This window comes from Peromyscus californicus, unplaced genomic scaffold (genome assembly GCF_007827085.1).
Source record: "Peromyscus californicus insignis strain IS unplaced genomic scaffold, ASM782708v3 Scaffold_23__1_contigs__length_62951481, whole genome shotgun sequence".
NCBI classification, from domain to species: domain Eukaryota; kingdom Metazoa; phylum Chordata; class Mammalia; order Rodentia; family Cricetidae; genus Peromyscus; species Peromyscus californicus.
Window position 1 is genome coordinate 26,609,655 of NW_026294534.1, and position 16,437 is coordinate 26,626,091.

Sequence of the window (16,437 nt, forward strand, 5' to 3'; positions counted from 1 at the left end):
ACCTGGAGCTCACTTACCCAGCTAAACCGTCTGGCCAGCGAGTTCCAGGAATCCTCTTTGGGAACACTCAGCCCCTGCACCCAGCTTTTTACATGGATGTTGGTTATCCAAAGTCAAGTCCTCGTCCCCCCTCTACTTTCCTTTCACACCCCACCCCCATATTTGATAGGGTCTCACCATACAGTCCAGGATGTCCTTGAACTCAGAAAGGTTTAGAGAGAGGCTATCTTTAAGTTTTTAATAACCTAAAGAGAAAAGTAACTGGCCACTCACAGGGCTCCACCTACCTTCTCCTTCCTTCCTGTCTGCACCGGCGGCGCCATCCCCTGCATTGGAGGCCCCTCCTACAGCCAGCTCCGCCAAAGGGCCAGTGAGGTTATCTATGCTGCTGGCAGCTGAGAGGCAGGAGGGGGTGGACGCTGGCGAAATCAGAGAGGCACTAACCACAGTTGCCTGAGGTTTAAAACAGGTAGGTAAGGCCTCTGGGGGCATGGCATCTATCAGCAAAGCTCGGATATCATCGGCCTAAAAAATAATTGTGAAAGAAAACACAAAAGCATTATAAATGTTAAGTTTTTCACCAAGCACCAAATGTTTTGTGATTTTTTTTTTAAAGACTACTAGGCACAGAAATTGACACTTGCTTTTGGCTAGAGGCATCCAACATTGAGTGGTGGCTGTACATGAGAGCTGGAAGCTAGGCGACTGGCACAGAAAGTTAAAGGGGCTGATCTCACATGAGATATCACACAAGTACAAAGGGAACTGAGGGAACATGGGGCTCTGGCTAAGACTTCCAGGAAGAATGCCAACTGTGAAAATGAACTGCCAGTCGAGCACTGGAAGGTCGTGTCATGTCTGACATCCTCAGACAATAACCACAGGTGCAATGAGGACTTACCGTTGCCAGATCTAAAGGTGTCTGACCTTCTTGGTTCTTCATGGTTGGGTCTGCGCCATGTGCCAGGAGGAGGGCACATAACTGTGTCCTTCCTTTCTGGGCTGCTTCATGAAGCGGAGTAAATGCCCACTTATCCGTTGCGTTTACACATGTGTTGTATTTTATCAGTAACGCTGCTATGTCCACATGCTGAGAAAAGCAAGAGGACACAGAGGCTGAAGAAGAAAAGCTCCTGCTAGAGTTCCACCAAGTATCCCTGTTTCTAGTCAACAATTCATTCCTTCTAGGCCTGTGTTCTCATCCTTAATAGAAGTGTCTTCTTAAAAACCAACACACACACACACACACACACACACACACACACACACACACACTCCCTCTCCTGTGTTTCAGACTTGTCTCCCCACAACTATTCTTTTGCCCTTCTAATTCTGTTTTGTTTTCTGAGGCTGGGTCTCATATAGCTCATATAGTTTGAGGCTGGCCTCAAACTAGTTATTCCAAAAGTAAAGATCAGTTAATTCCTAAGAAAGGCTTCCCACTGCTGCTAATATGAAGAGAGGTGGGCAGCCGGATGAAACTAGGGTTCTTCTGAGATCAGGCTGGTTTATTACATTTTAAAATCCTTTGGGGATAATGAGAACATTATAAAATTAATTTTGCAGTCTATGTGCAGACTTCTATCATGAAAGCTAGCTATGATTCTATCAAAACCACTTCAAACAAAATAAAACCCCAGTTGTCTTCCTTATTCAAAGGATGTGTTGGAAAAGCCCTTCTGTTCAGTCAATCCAAAAACATGGGATCACTTAAAACCATTCCTCAAATCATCTAGGTTACTTAAACTTTGCTTCCTGTATTTTATTAAAAGAGTAATGCAATTTGGCAGACTAATTTGCACAGACTTCCAAAATTACATAGTCCAAGAAAGTTACAGTTTGTGTGTATGTGGGTATATAAATGAGCTGTGTATTCAGTATGTATTGTTAAACACTCTTTCTATTGAATTTACAGTGTGTGTTTAGTGAAACAATTACGTGCTTGCTAAATTGGCTGGCAAATGTCTAAAAGATCAAGAAGAGGAAGGAGTATTACCCAAGTAGAGTCAAAACACAATTCTTAGGCTTTCAGTTCCTCTTAGGTGGCTATACTACCAGGGCAAACAATGGTAACTGAATGCACAGGGAAGCTCCGGTCTCCCTAACAGCATAGGACTGAGAGACGCCTAGCCGAGGGGCTGACTGCTGCAGAGTGGCTTGTCTACAAGGCTGGTTTGATGGGGCCTCAGCATCGAGCTGCATCCCGAAATGCTGTGCGTGACAACCACGGCATAAAGACGGGGCACTCGATTTTAAAAAGATGGGAACTAGAAGAGAAATGTGGGCTACGCTAAAACCTTTACTGTATGTGGGCTCCACAACAATGATGGCATGAGCCTCCCAATATCATCCATTTTAGGGAAAACACTGCAGAATGAGAAAGTGGAGAAAGAAAGCCATCCTGTCAAATGATTTACTCATAAAATCACATGCTTTGGTAAGGAATAAATACCAACCTTTTATATTTAATAATAGCACAGAAATGAACTGCCCTTTGTATGTATAAGTTAAGAAATAATACCTAACACATTATAATATAAATGATACTAAGCAGAATAAGGCACACTATCATAAGCAAAAATTCTCATGAAACTTGTAACTTTTAAGGTTTTTTTTTGTTTGTTTGTTTTTGTTTTTTTGTTTTTGAGACAGGATTTCTCTGTGTAGCTTTGGCGCCTTTCCTGGAACTTAACTCTGTAGACCAGGCTGGCCTTGAACTCACAGAGATCTGCCTGCCTCTGTCTCCCGAGTCCTGGGATTATAGATGTGTGCTATCACCTCCCAGCCTTCTTTTAAGTTTCTTAAACACATGTTTGTTTCTCCATTAGAAAAAAAACTAAGATGGCTTTTTTAAAAATGCAGATCTGAAGAGCAGACAGAGCTCCAAGTACAATAATTCGCAAAATCTACCTGAGGTGGATGTAAGATTTATACATGACCCGTCATACACCAATGATGGGTGATGTTGTTTTGTATGCTGTGAATGTGTTGCTCTGAGTGGTTGATAAATAAAGTGGTGAGGCAGAATAAGGTTAGGTGGGACATGCCAACTAGAGAGAGAAAGGCAGAGAGAGGAGACACTGCTAGCTGCCACCAGGAGAAGCAAGATGTAAAGTACTGGTAAGCCACAAGCCACGTGGCAAAGTGTAGATTTATAGAAATGAGTTAATTTTATAAGAACTAGCTAGCAAGAAGCCTTCCATGGCTATAGTTTAAAAATAATATAAGCCTCTGTGTGTTTACTTGGGTCTGAGAGGCTGCGGGATCAGCAGGTGAGAGAGATTTGTCCTGACCATGGGCCAAGCGGGACACAGGAAAACGTTCAGCTACACACCAATTACTGTGTTAAATAATGTGCAAAGAGACAGAAAGTATGGCTGTTCATCAAAAAGTAGTTACATGGGAAGTGTGACAACACTTGTACAGATGGTTAAAATGCACTCAACTAAGCTGTTGGTTAGAAATCTGTTCCTTAACGTGTAGTATATGTTTAGTAAACTATTACATGCCAGGGAAGGTTTCCAGATGTTCACTGTAACATGCTCACCCCATAAGATGCTGCATTGTGAAGTGGAATTAAACCTCCTTTGTCCTGGGCGTTGACATCAGCTCCATGCTCTAGAAGGTATTCAGCTACTTCCAGGTTATTGTAGCCTGCTATTAGAGTAAAAAGGGACATGTCAGGTCAAGAGAAATAAACACAACTCACACACATCTATAAAGAAAGACCAGAAAAATTTAAAATTTTAATTTTTTTCTTCAAAAGCTAATACTATCTTCACATAATAGAGTCTTTACTGAAGTGTACAATACATGTCAGTCTCTTTCACAGATACTGCAGGCACCAAGCGTGAGTTTGGAGGTCTTAGGACAATCTGCAGGAGTTGATTCTCTCCATTGACCACGTGAGTTTTGGGAATTGAACTTGGGTTGTGAAGCTTGGTGGCAAGCACCTTTAACTGTTGGGCTATCTCACCAATCCTCTTCCACCTTGCAAGCCAAGTGGTTAAGCACCAAGCACAAAGTTTAGTAGTATTTAACTGAATATTAAGAAGGACAACAGAATGATGCACAGTGACACTTACCTGCCAGATGCAGAGGAGTTGAGTTTCTGCCCTGGGTGTCTCTGCAGTTGATATTCTCTGGTGTACAAAGCTTCTGCACTCTGGCCAGGCAGCCCTTCTTGGCAGCATCCAGCAGGGCAGCATCCCCCCTCAGTAGGTCCTGAATATCTGTGTCTCCTTCTTTGACCAGATCTAGGGGTGTATTTCCATCTCTGTTCTTCTTGGTTGGATCTGCTCCATGCTGGAAGATAGAACCCGCATGGTGCCTGTGTGTGTGCGTGGGCGGGCAGGTAGCATATCCATCATTTACTCAGTTTGCTGTCTACACCTTCACTTGTCTGGAGAGAATCTATTCTACAGGCACTTTGAAAACAGGAGTCTGAATTTTCCTTTATTTTGTTACTACTTAGAAAAACGATCCAAGATCTTGCTGACTACTAAATTAAAGCCTCAGGGTCAATGGTGACAGTGTGCTGGGAGGACACTGAGCATCTTTTGTGACAAACTTCTCCTGAGACTTGAAGTTACCTTTGAAAATGCTTTTATTTTTTATAATGGTCTAGATGTTAATTCTGGCCAGACTTCAATTGCAACACATACACACACACATAGACACACACACAGACACAGACACACACAGACACAGACACAGACACACACAGACACACACAGACACACACACACACACACACACACACACACACACACACACACACACACACACACACACACAGTTTTAGTGATAAAACTAGGGCCTCATACTTGGTAGGCAAGAACTCCACCACTGAATTATAGCCCCAACTCAAACTGCACAAAGATATTTAGGCAGCATCATGGGAAAGAAAAGAGGAATACACACAGGTAGAAAAAAAAATAATGAATTCTAAATGGCATCAGTTAAAAAATGTATTTCATGATGTATAAATATGCTTAAAAAAACTGCCTTGTTTTAAAATTATCTATACCTGTAGGGCAAGAATACTACAGACCTGATATAGACAGCTGTTGACCTATTATGGAAATTAAGAATAATCTAAGCTAGCCAGGTGTGGTAGTGCATACCTTTAATCTCAGCATTTGGGGGGCAGAGGCAGGCAGATCTCTGTGACTTCCAGGCCAGCCTGGTTTACAGAGTGAGACTTCACCTTAAATCAACCAACCAAAATCAACCAACCAACCAACCAACCAACCCACCCACCCACCCACCCACCCACCCCAATATTCAAGTCAGATAATGAATTAATAATGACCTATAGGTGATTTGTTTAAAGTAACTAGTAGTAATATTTGCCATACATATTTATGGTATTATTGTATCAAATAAAAATATAGAGTACTTACAAGAGCAATTTTTCTCTGGTTAAGATGAGAAACCACACAGATGTCTTCTAAGACATACATGTGTATGTGATATTTAGTAAGGATGGGTTAACAGTATCATTAGCTATGATGGTAGCAATAGTAACTGTATCACAAACAGCAACATGAAGAAAAGGTCCCTTAGACCATTTTTTCTAATAATGATGCTATATTAAATAAGTCATGTAAATTAAATCAACTCTCCCCAAAACCTTAATGAAATGACCTCCATTGAATCTACTCAGGAAGACCTGTCAGGCACTAGTCAAAGCTATGTGAGTACCCTGACGTCACCTGGAAATGGATGGTCTTCTCAGCACTTGCTTTCAATACATCACAACACTCTAATTTCAAGCAATAACTAAACCCAGGCAGCTGCTGCACATCTACATACTTTTAGAAGGAGCTTGCAGATTTCATACTTTCCCTTGGCTGCTGCTTCATGGAGAGGGGTAAATTTCCACAAGTCTGCCACATTGACAGAAGCCCCATGCCTCACCAAGAGCTCAGCTACCTCATAGTGTCCATAGGAGCAGGCATTATGAAGGGGAACCAAGCCACTAAACAAAAGAAAAGCAGAGTCACAAAACAGATCAGATCTTCCAGCTAAAATAACTCTTTAATAACATGCTCTTTTGCTGGACAGGGTGGTACATGCCTATAATCTTGGTACTTGGGAGGCAAAGGCAGAAGTTCAAGGTCATCCTCAGCTACAGAGAGATTTCAACCTAGCACAAGCTACATGAGACTGCCTCAAATCCTCCTCACACCCTTCTATGGAATTGGGTATATTGAACATCCACTCAAATAGAAATATTTCCTCTTTGGTCTCTAAGATACGGGTTCCCATTTCTAGGCAAGGACTAACAACGTTTATTATTTACTGTGGTGGGTAAGTGTGCCATGGCACATGTGGAGGTCAGAGGACAACCTTGAGTCAAGCTTTCTCCCTTCCCCTTTATGCATGTTCTAGGGTTGGAACTCAGTCCAGCAGGCTTGCACAGCAGGTGTCTTTACCTGCTAAGCCATCTCACCAATTCAAACATAATAATTAAAAAATTTCAAATATAAAGTCTTCTTATATCACAGCAATCATTAGTATTGAATACATGTAGATATACGTACTCACAGAATAAAATACAACCACAATACTCTTTTTTGGTAGTGCTGGGATTAAAACCTAGGGTTTCATGCATGCCAGGGGTACTCTACCACTGACTATACACCCAGCCTTTTCTATGTTAAGATAGGTATTATTGAACTCATTCTATAAACCAAGCAAGCACTGAGTTCAAATCCCACTGTTTCAGCCTCCCAAGTGGCTGGGACCCCAAGCCTGCTTACCATCTGAGCAATGCAAAGCTCTGCATACTACAAAGTACTAGCACAGATCCTAACCAATCTGTTTTATCATCTCTCAGATTTTCTGCATTTTGGATTTTACTAATGAAAATTCCTGGCTTACTTATATGATACACAATATACAAGAATGTAATATGCAATACAAAAAATATACAAGACATTCTACTTATTTATTTGGCAAGTTTCACCATTTGTTTTAGTTATTTTTAAATTCATAATGATTCAATAGTAGTTTCTCTGCACAATTTAAATGTTGAGGTAGCAAACAATGAAAACTCTAAGTGATTTCAGAAGGGATTCCACACTGGGCGTGGTGCACACGCCTTATACCAGCACTTAGGAGGCAGAGGCGGTAGAGCTCTGTGACTTTGTGGTCATCCTGGCCTACACGTAGCAAGTTTCAGGACAGCCATATGACCGAGAGAGACCTTTGTCTCAAATAAACCAAACTCTAACCCTTCTCCCCGTAAAAAAGAAGAGAATTCACCAAGGGAGATAAAGGCTCTCCATTATAAATTCTACTCAGCTAAGAGAACCTAGCGCCCTCCTCTTCTTAGGTAACTGTCGCAGATGACTATGTTTTCACAGAAAGCAGGAGACATTCTAAAAAGTAAAGATACCCTCTCAAGTCAGTGCACCGAAGGGTCAGCTGAAGTTGACGCAGGACACGGTAAAAACAAGATAGCCAGTGTGTTCTAGCTAGAAATGAGTGTCATCTAAGGATGGTTTTAGGATGAGATCTGCTGGCACAAAAATGAGTCACAGAAGCCAACACTGGCTGCTCTCCAATGTACTAACAGTATTTTGAAACAACCAGTGATGCTGTTCTCACACTGTCATGTATGGTGCACTACTTTAGAAAGACAAACACACAACGGTCACCCGAAGCCTAAGCCAGGCAACTTCAGTGATAGCTCTACGCTAAGCAAGTGCACCAATAGGGCTGGCTGATCTGAGCAGGTGCAAAATTAACTTAGAATATGGAAATTCATTTTGGCAACAATATTCTTCTTATATTTCTAAGCAGCTGCTTTAAAAGCTTTACCTGGTTTGTCACATAATTCATCTAATATAAAAATACAGACAATTTAAACTAGTAGAAGCAGAATTATATTTCTATTAATACTGGTGATTCTGGGATGGACTGAATTCTTTTTAGAAGAAATCATCCACTTGTAATAGGAAAAAATATAATGAGAGGATGTATGTAAATTACAAATTACATACAAACATTCATAATTGAAATAAAATCCTACACACAGGCATGCAAAGGATGCACCAAGCCAGAAGACATCCCACATCTCCTCCGGGGTGAGACCTAGCTACTGCACAGAGCAAATCCCGAGGCGCTGAGTGAGGAGCGCTCACAACCAAGTGACTCACAACTGGTGTACACACCCAAGACACAGCTGGAGAACTCCAGGCCAGCTGCTCAGTTTACATCTCTAGGGGTGAGAACCTTCACTTTTATACTGTATGTCTGTTTAAGTTATGATTTAAAGGAAACATGTTTATTGTTTTAGTGGAAAAGCACCTACAACATCAAAACACACGATGTTTACAAAAAGAGTATCTGTCATTTGTAAACTTTCTTGTACTAAAGAAAGCAGTTAAGTTCTGTAGATAAAAATTACATAATTTTATACCAAATATAAGTAAACAGATTAAGTATGAGAAGACTGAAGCTCAAAGATCTGGACTTGAACACATACCCTTTGTCTTTGGCATGGACATCAGCTCCGTGGTGGAGAAGGTACTCCACAACAGACACGCGGTTATAGCCGGCAGCAAAATGCAGAGGTGTTGAATGCCGGCCCTCCAGATCTCTGCAATTCACGTTCTGTGGGCTGCAGAGTTGCTGTTGTGGTGTATGCAGACACAGAGAGAGACACAACACCATTACCAATCATTCACAGATTTTGCTCTAAAATTGTGCAGCATTTTAGATCACTATAATTATATGGTAAATATTCTCCAGATGAGATAATTAAAATGTTAAAAATTAGCACCACAGCTAGACATGGTGAGGCACCCCTAAAATCCCAGAGCTGGGGAGGGTGAGACAGGCAGATCTTGAATTTGGGGGCCAGTGTAGGTTACACAGTGAGTTTGAGGATAGTCTGGGTCACATACTGTTTCAAAAAACCCCAAAGGAGAACTGGCAGTACAATGACCACAAATACTTTTAGTATATATACAGAGGAATTTAATCCTTGTCAGCGTGCCCCAGTCCAATCTCTAATCCATCAGAAACCTCCCAAGGGCAGAAACTGAAGCCTCCTGTCTCATCTGTGTCCATCTCCCCTTCCCAAGACTACTCATCACACATGAATTCTTATGGGATACTTAGCTGCTCTTTGCTCAAGTCCACTTGAGTTGACTCCAAGGAACTAAGGAAACTAAAGAGAGTTCCTGTCCCCTGGAATGTGGGTCAAGAGAAACTTGCTTTTTAGTACTCACAAGCTCTTGATTTTACCCATTTCTTGCTGAATGTCAAAGCAATTGTATATGCCGTTTTTCAAATTTTAACATACTTTAGACAATGAACAGACCTTTCCTCCACTTCTCCCTCTAATTCTCTCTCTTCCCCTCCCCTAGGAGGTGGTGGGGAAGGGAGAAGAGGTAGAATATCACTCTCATAGTACAGGCTATCCCAGAACTCACAGTAAAGCTCCTGCCTCAGCTTTCCAGGGGGGATGAAAGACATGAGTTATCACAATCAGCTAACTTCTAATACTTTCTTAGTCTTTTGAGAAAGAAATATACCAGAGTGAATTCTCAATTTGTATGTCTTCTTTGGACACTTACATTCCACTATCAAAAATAAAATTTTCCTTTATTGTGAATGCACTGTTTAGGAACGTGAAAGCATATATTGCCTACCTCATACAAACAGATGGAATTAAAATTTGTATTCCAGCAGGCCAGCAAAACGGCCCATGGGGTAGGCACTTGGAACTGTGCCTGACAGGCTGAATTAATTCCCAGGTTCCCCGTGGTGGAAAGAGAAAGCTAACTCTAGAAAGCTGTCCCTTCCACACACGCCCACAGCACGTGCACACATGCACATACACACACAAATTAGAATATTTATTACAGTTGACGTAACACAAGTGTGTGCATGCATATCTTATTTTTTATGGTTTAGGTACTATAAGGCACAAACTGGGAAAATCTTAGCAACAGAGAACTCTCCTGTCTGTAGGTACACTGTCAATTGTTTGTAAATCTTTAAAAAACTAACTGTCTGTTTTTGAGTAGTAGATGTGTCAAATGAACTGGGTAGCAAGATTCCAACAGGAACAGCACAGGCACCATTTTACCTTCACGGTTTCCAAGTCTCCAGCTTTGGACGCCTCCAGCAGTCGATAGTCCACATCTGAAGTACGTATAGGGGTACTCTCTGTATCCAAGAAAGCAAAGATTATGTTGGCTTTTGAGGGTACTGTAGGCAGCTACAGAAGGAGATTGTTTGGTGAGGAAAGAGAGATTAAGGCTGGACATGTCTGTGAGATAATGGTTACTCTCCCAGTCTTACTCAGATGAGTACTTTTTACCTCAATTTGCACCTTCCCAAAGTCAAATTTCAATAATTCTAACACAGGGGAACACCTTTGTTTTTGTTTGTTTTCCAAGACAGAGTTTCTCTGTGTAGTTTTGGTGTCTGTCCTGGAACTCACTCTGTAGACCAGGCTGGCCTCCAACTCACAGAGATCCGCCTGGCTCTGCCTCCCGAGTGCTGGATTAAAGGCGTGTGCCATCACTACCCGGCAGGGGAACACTTTTATGCTCCACCACTCTAGTCATCAAATGTTCTGGGTAAAGACTGTGTCCATCATGGGCTCTGAGAGTGATCTCAGGTGGTCAGCCTTGCTTAGCAAGCACCTTTAACCCTGAGCCATCTAGCCAGCACAATACCTTAGCTTCTGCATTTCAAGAGTGAGCTTGCTTGTCCTCAAAGTCTCTTTCCGGCTTCAGATTACATTATATTATGAACAGACACTGAGTTCAGGGTCCCAGTGGGAAGATCAAGCGATGCTAGAATTGGCTCTAGAGTTTAGAAAAAACACTCCAGGTTTTCTGTAGTGCTTTGTTCAGAAGGGGGACTTTTATAGATAAGTTTAAGAATTCTTTGATAGAAGACAAACTATTTGATCATATTAATAATACTCAGCAGATAAAATACCAAGACTACAGAGGAAAAAAGAACATCTCAAACAATGAAGTACATTTTAAAGAATGTGTTCTATTGCATTTGTTAGTCTGTGGAGTGGCTAAGTACCAGACCCGGATCCTTGCTCCCATTATATTTCCTTTTCACAAACACAACAACTCAAAAAGTATTTGCCAAGTTGATTTTGGGCGACTTCATATCAGAGTCAATGTGTCTTTGAACCTAATTCTCGGCTGCCCGTATTCGCCTCCTTCCTGGTCCCCAGTCTCCATCCTAACAGTGCATATGTATACTGCACTTAGAGGTGAGCGAGGCTGATCTGCAACACTCTACCATGTCTCTATGAGAGTGCTTCCAGCCACAGAAGACTCAGCGAAACAGCCTTTGTGTCTTTAGGTTATTCATCACAGGACACTGATGGAAATGACGAGGAAAGTGCCACTTTTCTAGTCAAGCAAACACCTCGTGCACATACTAGAATGCTCAGAGAACTACAGAAGATCAGGGAGTAAAAGCTGAACGTGCCGACTTGCTACGACAGCAACTGTGCAGCTCTGCATCTGCATAAATCTAAAACACTAAGTTCAGAACAGGCTTGTTTCAGGGCGTGGTAGGCAAATCCCAGCTACTGAAGTAGGCGAGGCATGAATATTACAAATCCAAGGCCTGTCTAGGTTACAGAGTGAGTTCAAGACTTGCATAGGTGACTTAGTCAGACTGTGTCTTAAGATTGAAAAGCAAAAAGAGATGTGGGAATGTAGAAACATCAGTATAAAAGAACCCTCAGTATTCTCTTCCAAGAATGAAGTAATTCTGATTAAAAGGCTCTATTTCAGACAGCTCTATTATTTGCATTATCTTTCTTGATCAATAATGAATATGGCAAACTGAGTCCCACCATTTCCTAAATTAAGCATTTAGTTAACTATGTGCATCACAAATCAATTTTAGAGTAGAATTCTAAAAGTAACTGAAACTTTTTATTTATGATTCCATATTCAATTTCACTTCCCCCAGAAGCCGTATATTTGAAATGCATTTACTTAGAAGGCATTTTAAAGGCATTATATGGATCCAATTTGCTGGATTTATTTGATGCTTCATCCCCATTCTGTTAACCACTGTTAAAATTTATGTACAGTACTGTGAGAAATTGACACAGTAGCTGTGTGTCTGTTTACTTATAACTCACCGAAAGTAAAATTCAGTAGTGAATGATTCCCAGTAAAAAGCACAAAAGAATATTTCATAAAAACCCAATTTATAAAATGATAACAGCTTCCTAGTGGGGGAGTAATATCTTATCTTCCTGCAGCAGATACAAGGCAGGTGTTTAATATTCAAGATTAAACCCCTATCCATAGTCTGGTGGTGAGGACTGGTGGAAAGGCCAGTGGACGAGGAAGACGAGTAACTACACTGAATCCTTTAGCGTCTAGTTCCTAAGTTTTCAGTAGGCTGTCACTTCTAATTCTGGGAGCTAGGAAGCCGGTGCCTCTCTTCCTATCGGTTTTATGCATGCTCTGTCTACAAATCTAAAAACTGAAGCAAAATGACTGGCATGGAAGAATGAACTGCAGAGGGAGGGAGAGCCTTACAGAGTTTTCAAGGTTGTGAAATCAGTTCTTGAGATTGTTTCCCTCACACGGCATTAACACACCCACCACCACCATGTGCCCCGAGAGATTCTGTGCTTCTCAACTGGCCTGTATTTCTTAGAAGGTCTTAAAAACATTTGTGGTGTCAATTCTGGTCCTCAAGCATTGTCACAGCCAAGCTGTTATGTAATAACTGAGATTTACTGTAGCTTACTATCATTTTCCTCCTCATATTAGGATCTTTCAATAGAGATACTTAGGAAGTTTTACTGTAGATTTTTGAGTAGTTAGATCAAATAATGTATCAATAATCGGAAGAGTTTTACTTCTGGATAGAGGGTGCCATAAGACACCTGCTATACAGGAGACCCTGTGCCTGCAGAGCTCGGGTGTACTGCTTACAGTGGCCAGGCTCTGACCACCGGGCTATAGCTGTTTGTTTCTCTTTAGTTTCTGTTTGTCTACAGTAGATGGAGTCAGGACAAAGGCCAATGGGTGAGAAAGACGAGTAACTATCGTGAATTCTTTCACATCTAGTTCCTAAGTTTTCAGTCGGCTGTCACTTGTAATTTTTAGAGTTAGGAAGCCGGTGCCTATTTTTTTTTGTTTTTGTTTTTTTGTTTTTCGAGACAGGGTTTCTCTGTGTAGCTTTGCGCCTCTCCTGGAACTCACTTGGTAGCCCAGGCTGGCCTCGAACTCACAGAAATCCGCCTGGCTCTGCCTCCCGAGTGCTGGGATTAAAGGCGTGCGCCACCACCGCCCGGCTCCGGTGCCTATTTTCCCATCAGTTTTATACAAGCTTTGTCAACAAACTAAGTATCTCACACTATATATAGTGTGCGCTCATTGTAACATTCACCAAAAGTTGATAATTACATTTAATCCATGAAAATTCGAGATGATCTCAGAATAGTTAATGACAAGTAGGTCAGACTACTCTACATACAAGAACAATTAAAAGTTATTACTATGGAAATTTAACTTTTCCCCTCCATTTGGTAGATTTTATAGCTACCATAATTCTAGCTTGCACCAGATTTTCAACTCTAAACCAACCAACCCAAAAATGGTATAGATCTCCTGACACCTCCTCATCCTACCAAAAAACAGACATAGAAAAGAACATGGGATAAACCGAAAACAAAACAAAACACCCCAAAACCCGTAAGCAAGCAAAGTGTGGCAAACAAGCGCTCAGGTCAGGTCAGGTCAGCTCAGGTCGGGCGGCACCCAGCCTGGGTGAGCAGGACAGGGGATGGGAAAGTGGAAGCCGGGCGATGGAACTCACCGCTCAGAATCTGCTGTACCGCTTCATTGCCCATCTGAGCTGCTGTAAAGCCTTGCAGGGAGATGATGGAAGGGTCGGAGCCATAACTCAGCAGAAGGCGGCAAGTCTGCAGATGGCCTGCTAAGGCAGCTCTGTGCAAAGCAGTCTGCCCAAGACTGTCCAGTGCATTCATCTGAAAAATCATTGGGTGGCACGTGAAGTCAGGCATTCTTTCCCACTGTAGCAAATACACTCTTAGGATAAAAGCCAACAGTAAAACTTTTTGGGAAAACGGCATTAACTTTTGCTCACTAGTGCTACAGAAATAGCTTCATCTTAGTAGCCTGAGTGTGGGGGGAAAAAACTAAGACCACAGAACACCCTGACTTCCCTGACATCTTCCCGCCACACTCCACTCAGAAGAAAGAATGGGAGGTCTTGGAGGGCAGGGACTCTCACCTGGTGTTCACTGCTGGCCACACTGGAGACACCCACCAAACGTCTCAAAATGAACGGCGTGATCACACTCAGAGTACCAAGACAACAGACTACACATGCAAAGACTGATAATGTAGTTTATTACACTTCTTTTTCATTTAGGAATGCCTTATATTCTGGTTGAGTATGCGTAATCAGAGGTGTTTCCAATTTCAAATTGTTTTATGTTTGAGGGTATCTGTACATACATAATGAGATATCTTGGAAATAGGATCCACATCTAAATACAAACTTAATTTGTTTCACATGTACTCTGTACACATAAGCTGTGTGCCTGTGTTGTGATTGTGGTGTATTTCATGAGGTCAAGTGTGAAATTTTCCATTGTATGTTGATAATTCAAAAGTTTTGATTTTGGAGCATTACAGATTTCCTATTTTCAGGTCATCGATGCTCATCCTGCAACAGATACCTTAATTAAGAATACATTTGACTGGGAATTGCCTTGAGGATTAGATGTTCCATTTTCAAACCTTTAAGAGTGTATACGGGAAACAGTAATTTAGTTACGTTGAGTAAATGTTCAGCTTTTCGGTTATGTTCATTATTTGGTCATATCTAACTAGTCTAGCATTTTAGAATGTTCCAGTAGACTCCAGTCAGATCAACTGTACAGCTGCTTTCAGAGAACCCCTTCTCCAAGTCCTCCGTCATCCCTTGAGGCCTCAGCAACTAAGCCCCTTTCTGAACGTCTGTATTGACTTAACACTTAGAAACTATACCACTGGGGTAACTTTTCATCGAGTTTAATTAATGCTGTTGGAAATATGTACTGTCTTCTTGAAAGGCCTGAATAAGGGAATAACAGTAAAATCTCAGATTTTTGCTGGTTGTTCAAAACATTTTTGCGCCTCCCACATCCGTAAGGTTAGGGTTTAAGAGAACTGGTCTCTGTTTCCAGTCCTTCGTCATTACTGGTAGGGCACTGGTTCAGATAAAGGTTTGCTTAAATTCTTAATGGTTTTCAGAAAACTCACCATTAAATGATATCACAATTAGTTCTATCATATTTTCCAGCAGGAAAAAATGACTTTGTACATAGTAACAGTGAAGCACTGTTGTAAGTATTTACTTCTTAAGGGAAAACACAAGATACCAAACCAGTTTTTGTATGAATGTTACTTCATTATAGAAGAATACACTCAGAACTGCAAACATCCTAATTATTCACACTTTTCTGGAAATCAGATGAGACATATTCAATTATACAGCTGTAAAAATGAATGGCAACAATGAACTCAAATTTAGTTTATTATATCATGTAAATATGGTTTGAGAGTTATTCTTGTAAAATACAGATCTTACCAAGTTAAGATCTCAAATTAATGACTCTAGTCCTTTAAATAAAGCTGAATCCTTAGCAAACAAATGCTATGGGCAAGAGAGAGGATTTAAAGGTTTTCTGCAAACTTAAGACCAGCCAGCTTCGCCTGCACTGTTGAAGCAGATCAACAGAACACAAAGAACATACTGCACCTTCTGTAAGTAAAAATTGTGGGACTGAGTGCTATGTAAAACAGCTCATTCACATCCCCATCGCTCACTTACTCTGGGGAAGGAATTTCATGTCTTAATGAAAAAACTTTATGTGCCAACGGTTCTCAGAACTAATTTGTAACACAAATTTTTAAGACTTAGTTTAAAAACTTCCATTTGATAAGGACTGACTGATAATACTGGAAACTGACAAGTTGGTCATACTGATATTTCATGTTCTCTCTTCTACCCCTATGAGATATTTAATCATTCCTTTAGGTGAGGCTTATTCTTCTGATATCTTGGAAATTTTCATATCTATAAAGACACCAATGCAATGCAAAACTGTTTATTTTTACACACACACAGACACACACAGATACACATAAATTATGAAAGGACACTATCATCCTTTCCTCACAGTCTATCGAAGACTATCTCCGGAACACTACGTCCAGCACCAAGCTGAAGTGACAAAGCTATCCAAGAGCGAAGCACTTGCTCAATGGAGAGCAACAGCAGAGCCCAGAACAACTTCTTGACAGCCCGTCTGTATAGCCAGCCCTCTTAGAGCACTGCTGTCCCGTGCAGGGGAACAGGCAACAGGTTTTCTAGAGGGGCTGGTGAGGAAGGGATCAC

The 16,437-nt window shown here is 41.2% G+C and overlaps 1 protein-coding gene across 1 annotated transcript in view; it reads right to left on the reverse strand.

The window, feature by feature from the left end:
- The window catches only part of Tnks (tankyrase), a 148,886-nt gene that overhangs the window by 21,654 nt on the left and 110,795 nt on the right, over positions 1 to 16,437 (reverse strand). Inside the window, exons 12-19 of the mRNA XM_052752011.1 lie at positions 13,846 to 14,017; positions 10,109 to 10,188; positions 8,498 to 8,643; positions 5,818 to 5,983; positions 4,086 to 4,305; positions 3,548 to 3,657; positions 902 to 1,090; positions 288 to 525 (exon numbers count right to left, since the gene is read on the reverse strand). Of these exons, the coding sequence (XP_052607971.1) occupies positions 288 to 525; positions 902 to 1,090; positions 3,548 to 3,657; positions 4,086 to 4,305; positions 5,818 to 5,983; positions 8,498 to 8,643; positions 10,109 to 10,188; positions 13,846 to 14,017 (1,321 nt within the window). The remainder of the gene's footprint in view (positions 1 to 287; positions 526 to 901; positions 1,091 to 3,547; positions 3,658 to 4,085; positions 4,306 to 5,817; positions 5,984 to 8,497; positions 8,644 to 10,108; positions 10,189 to 13,845; positions 14,018 to 16,437) is intronic.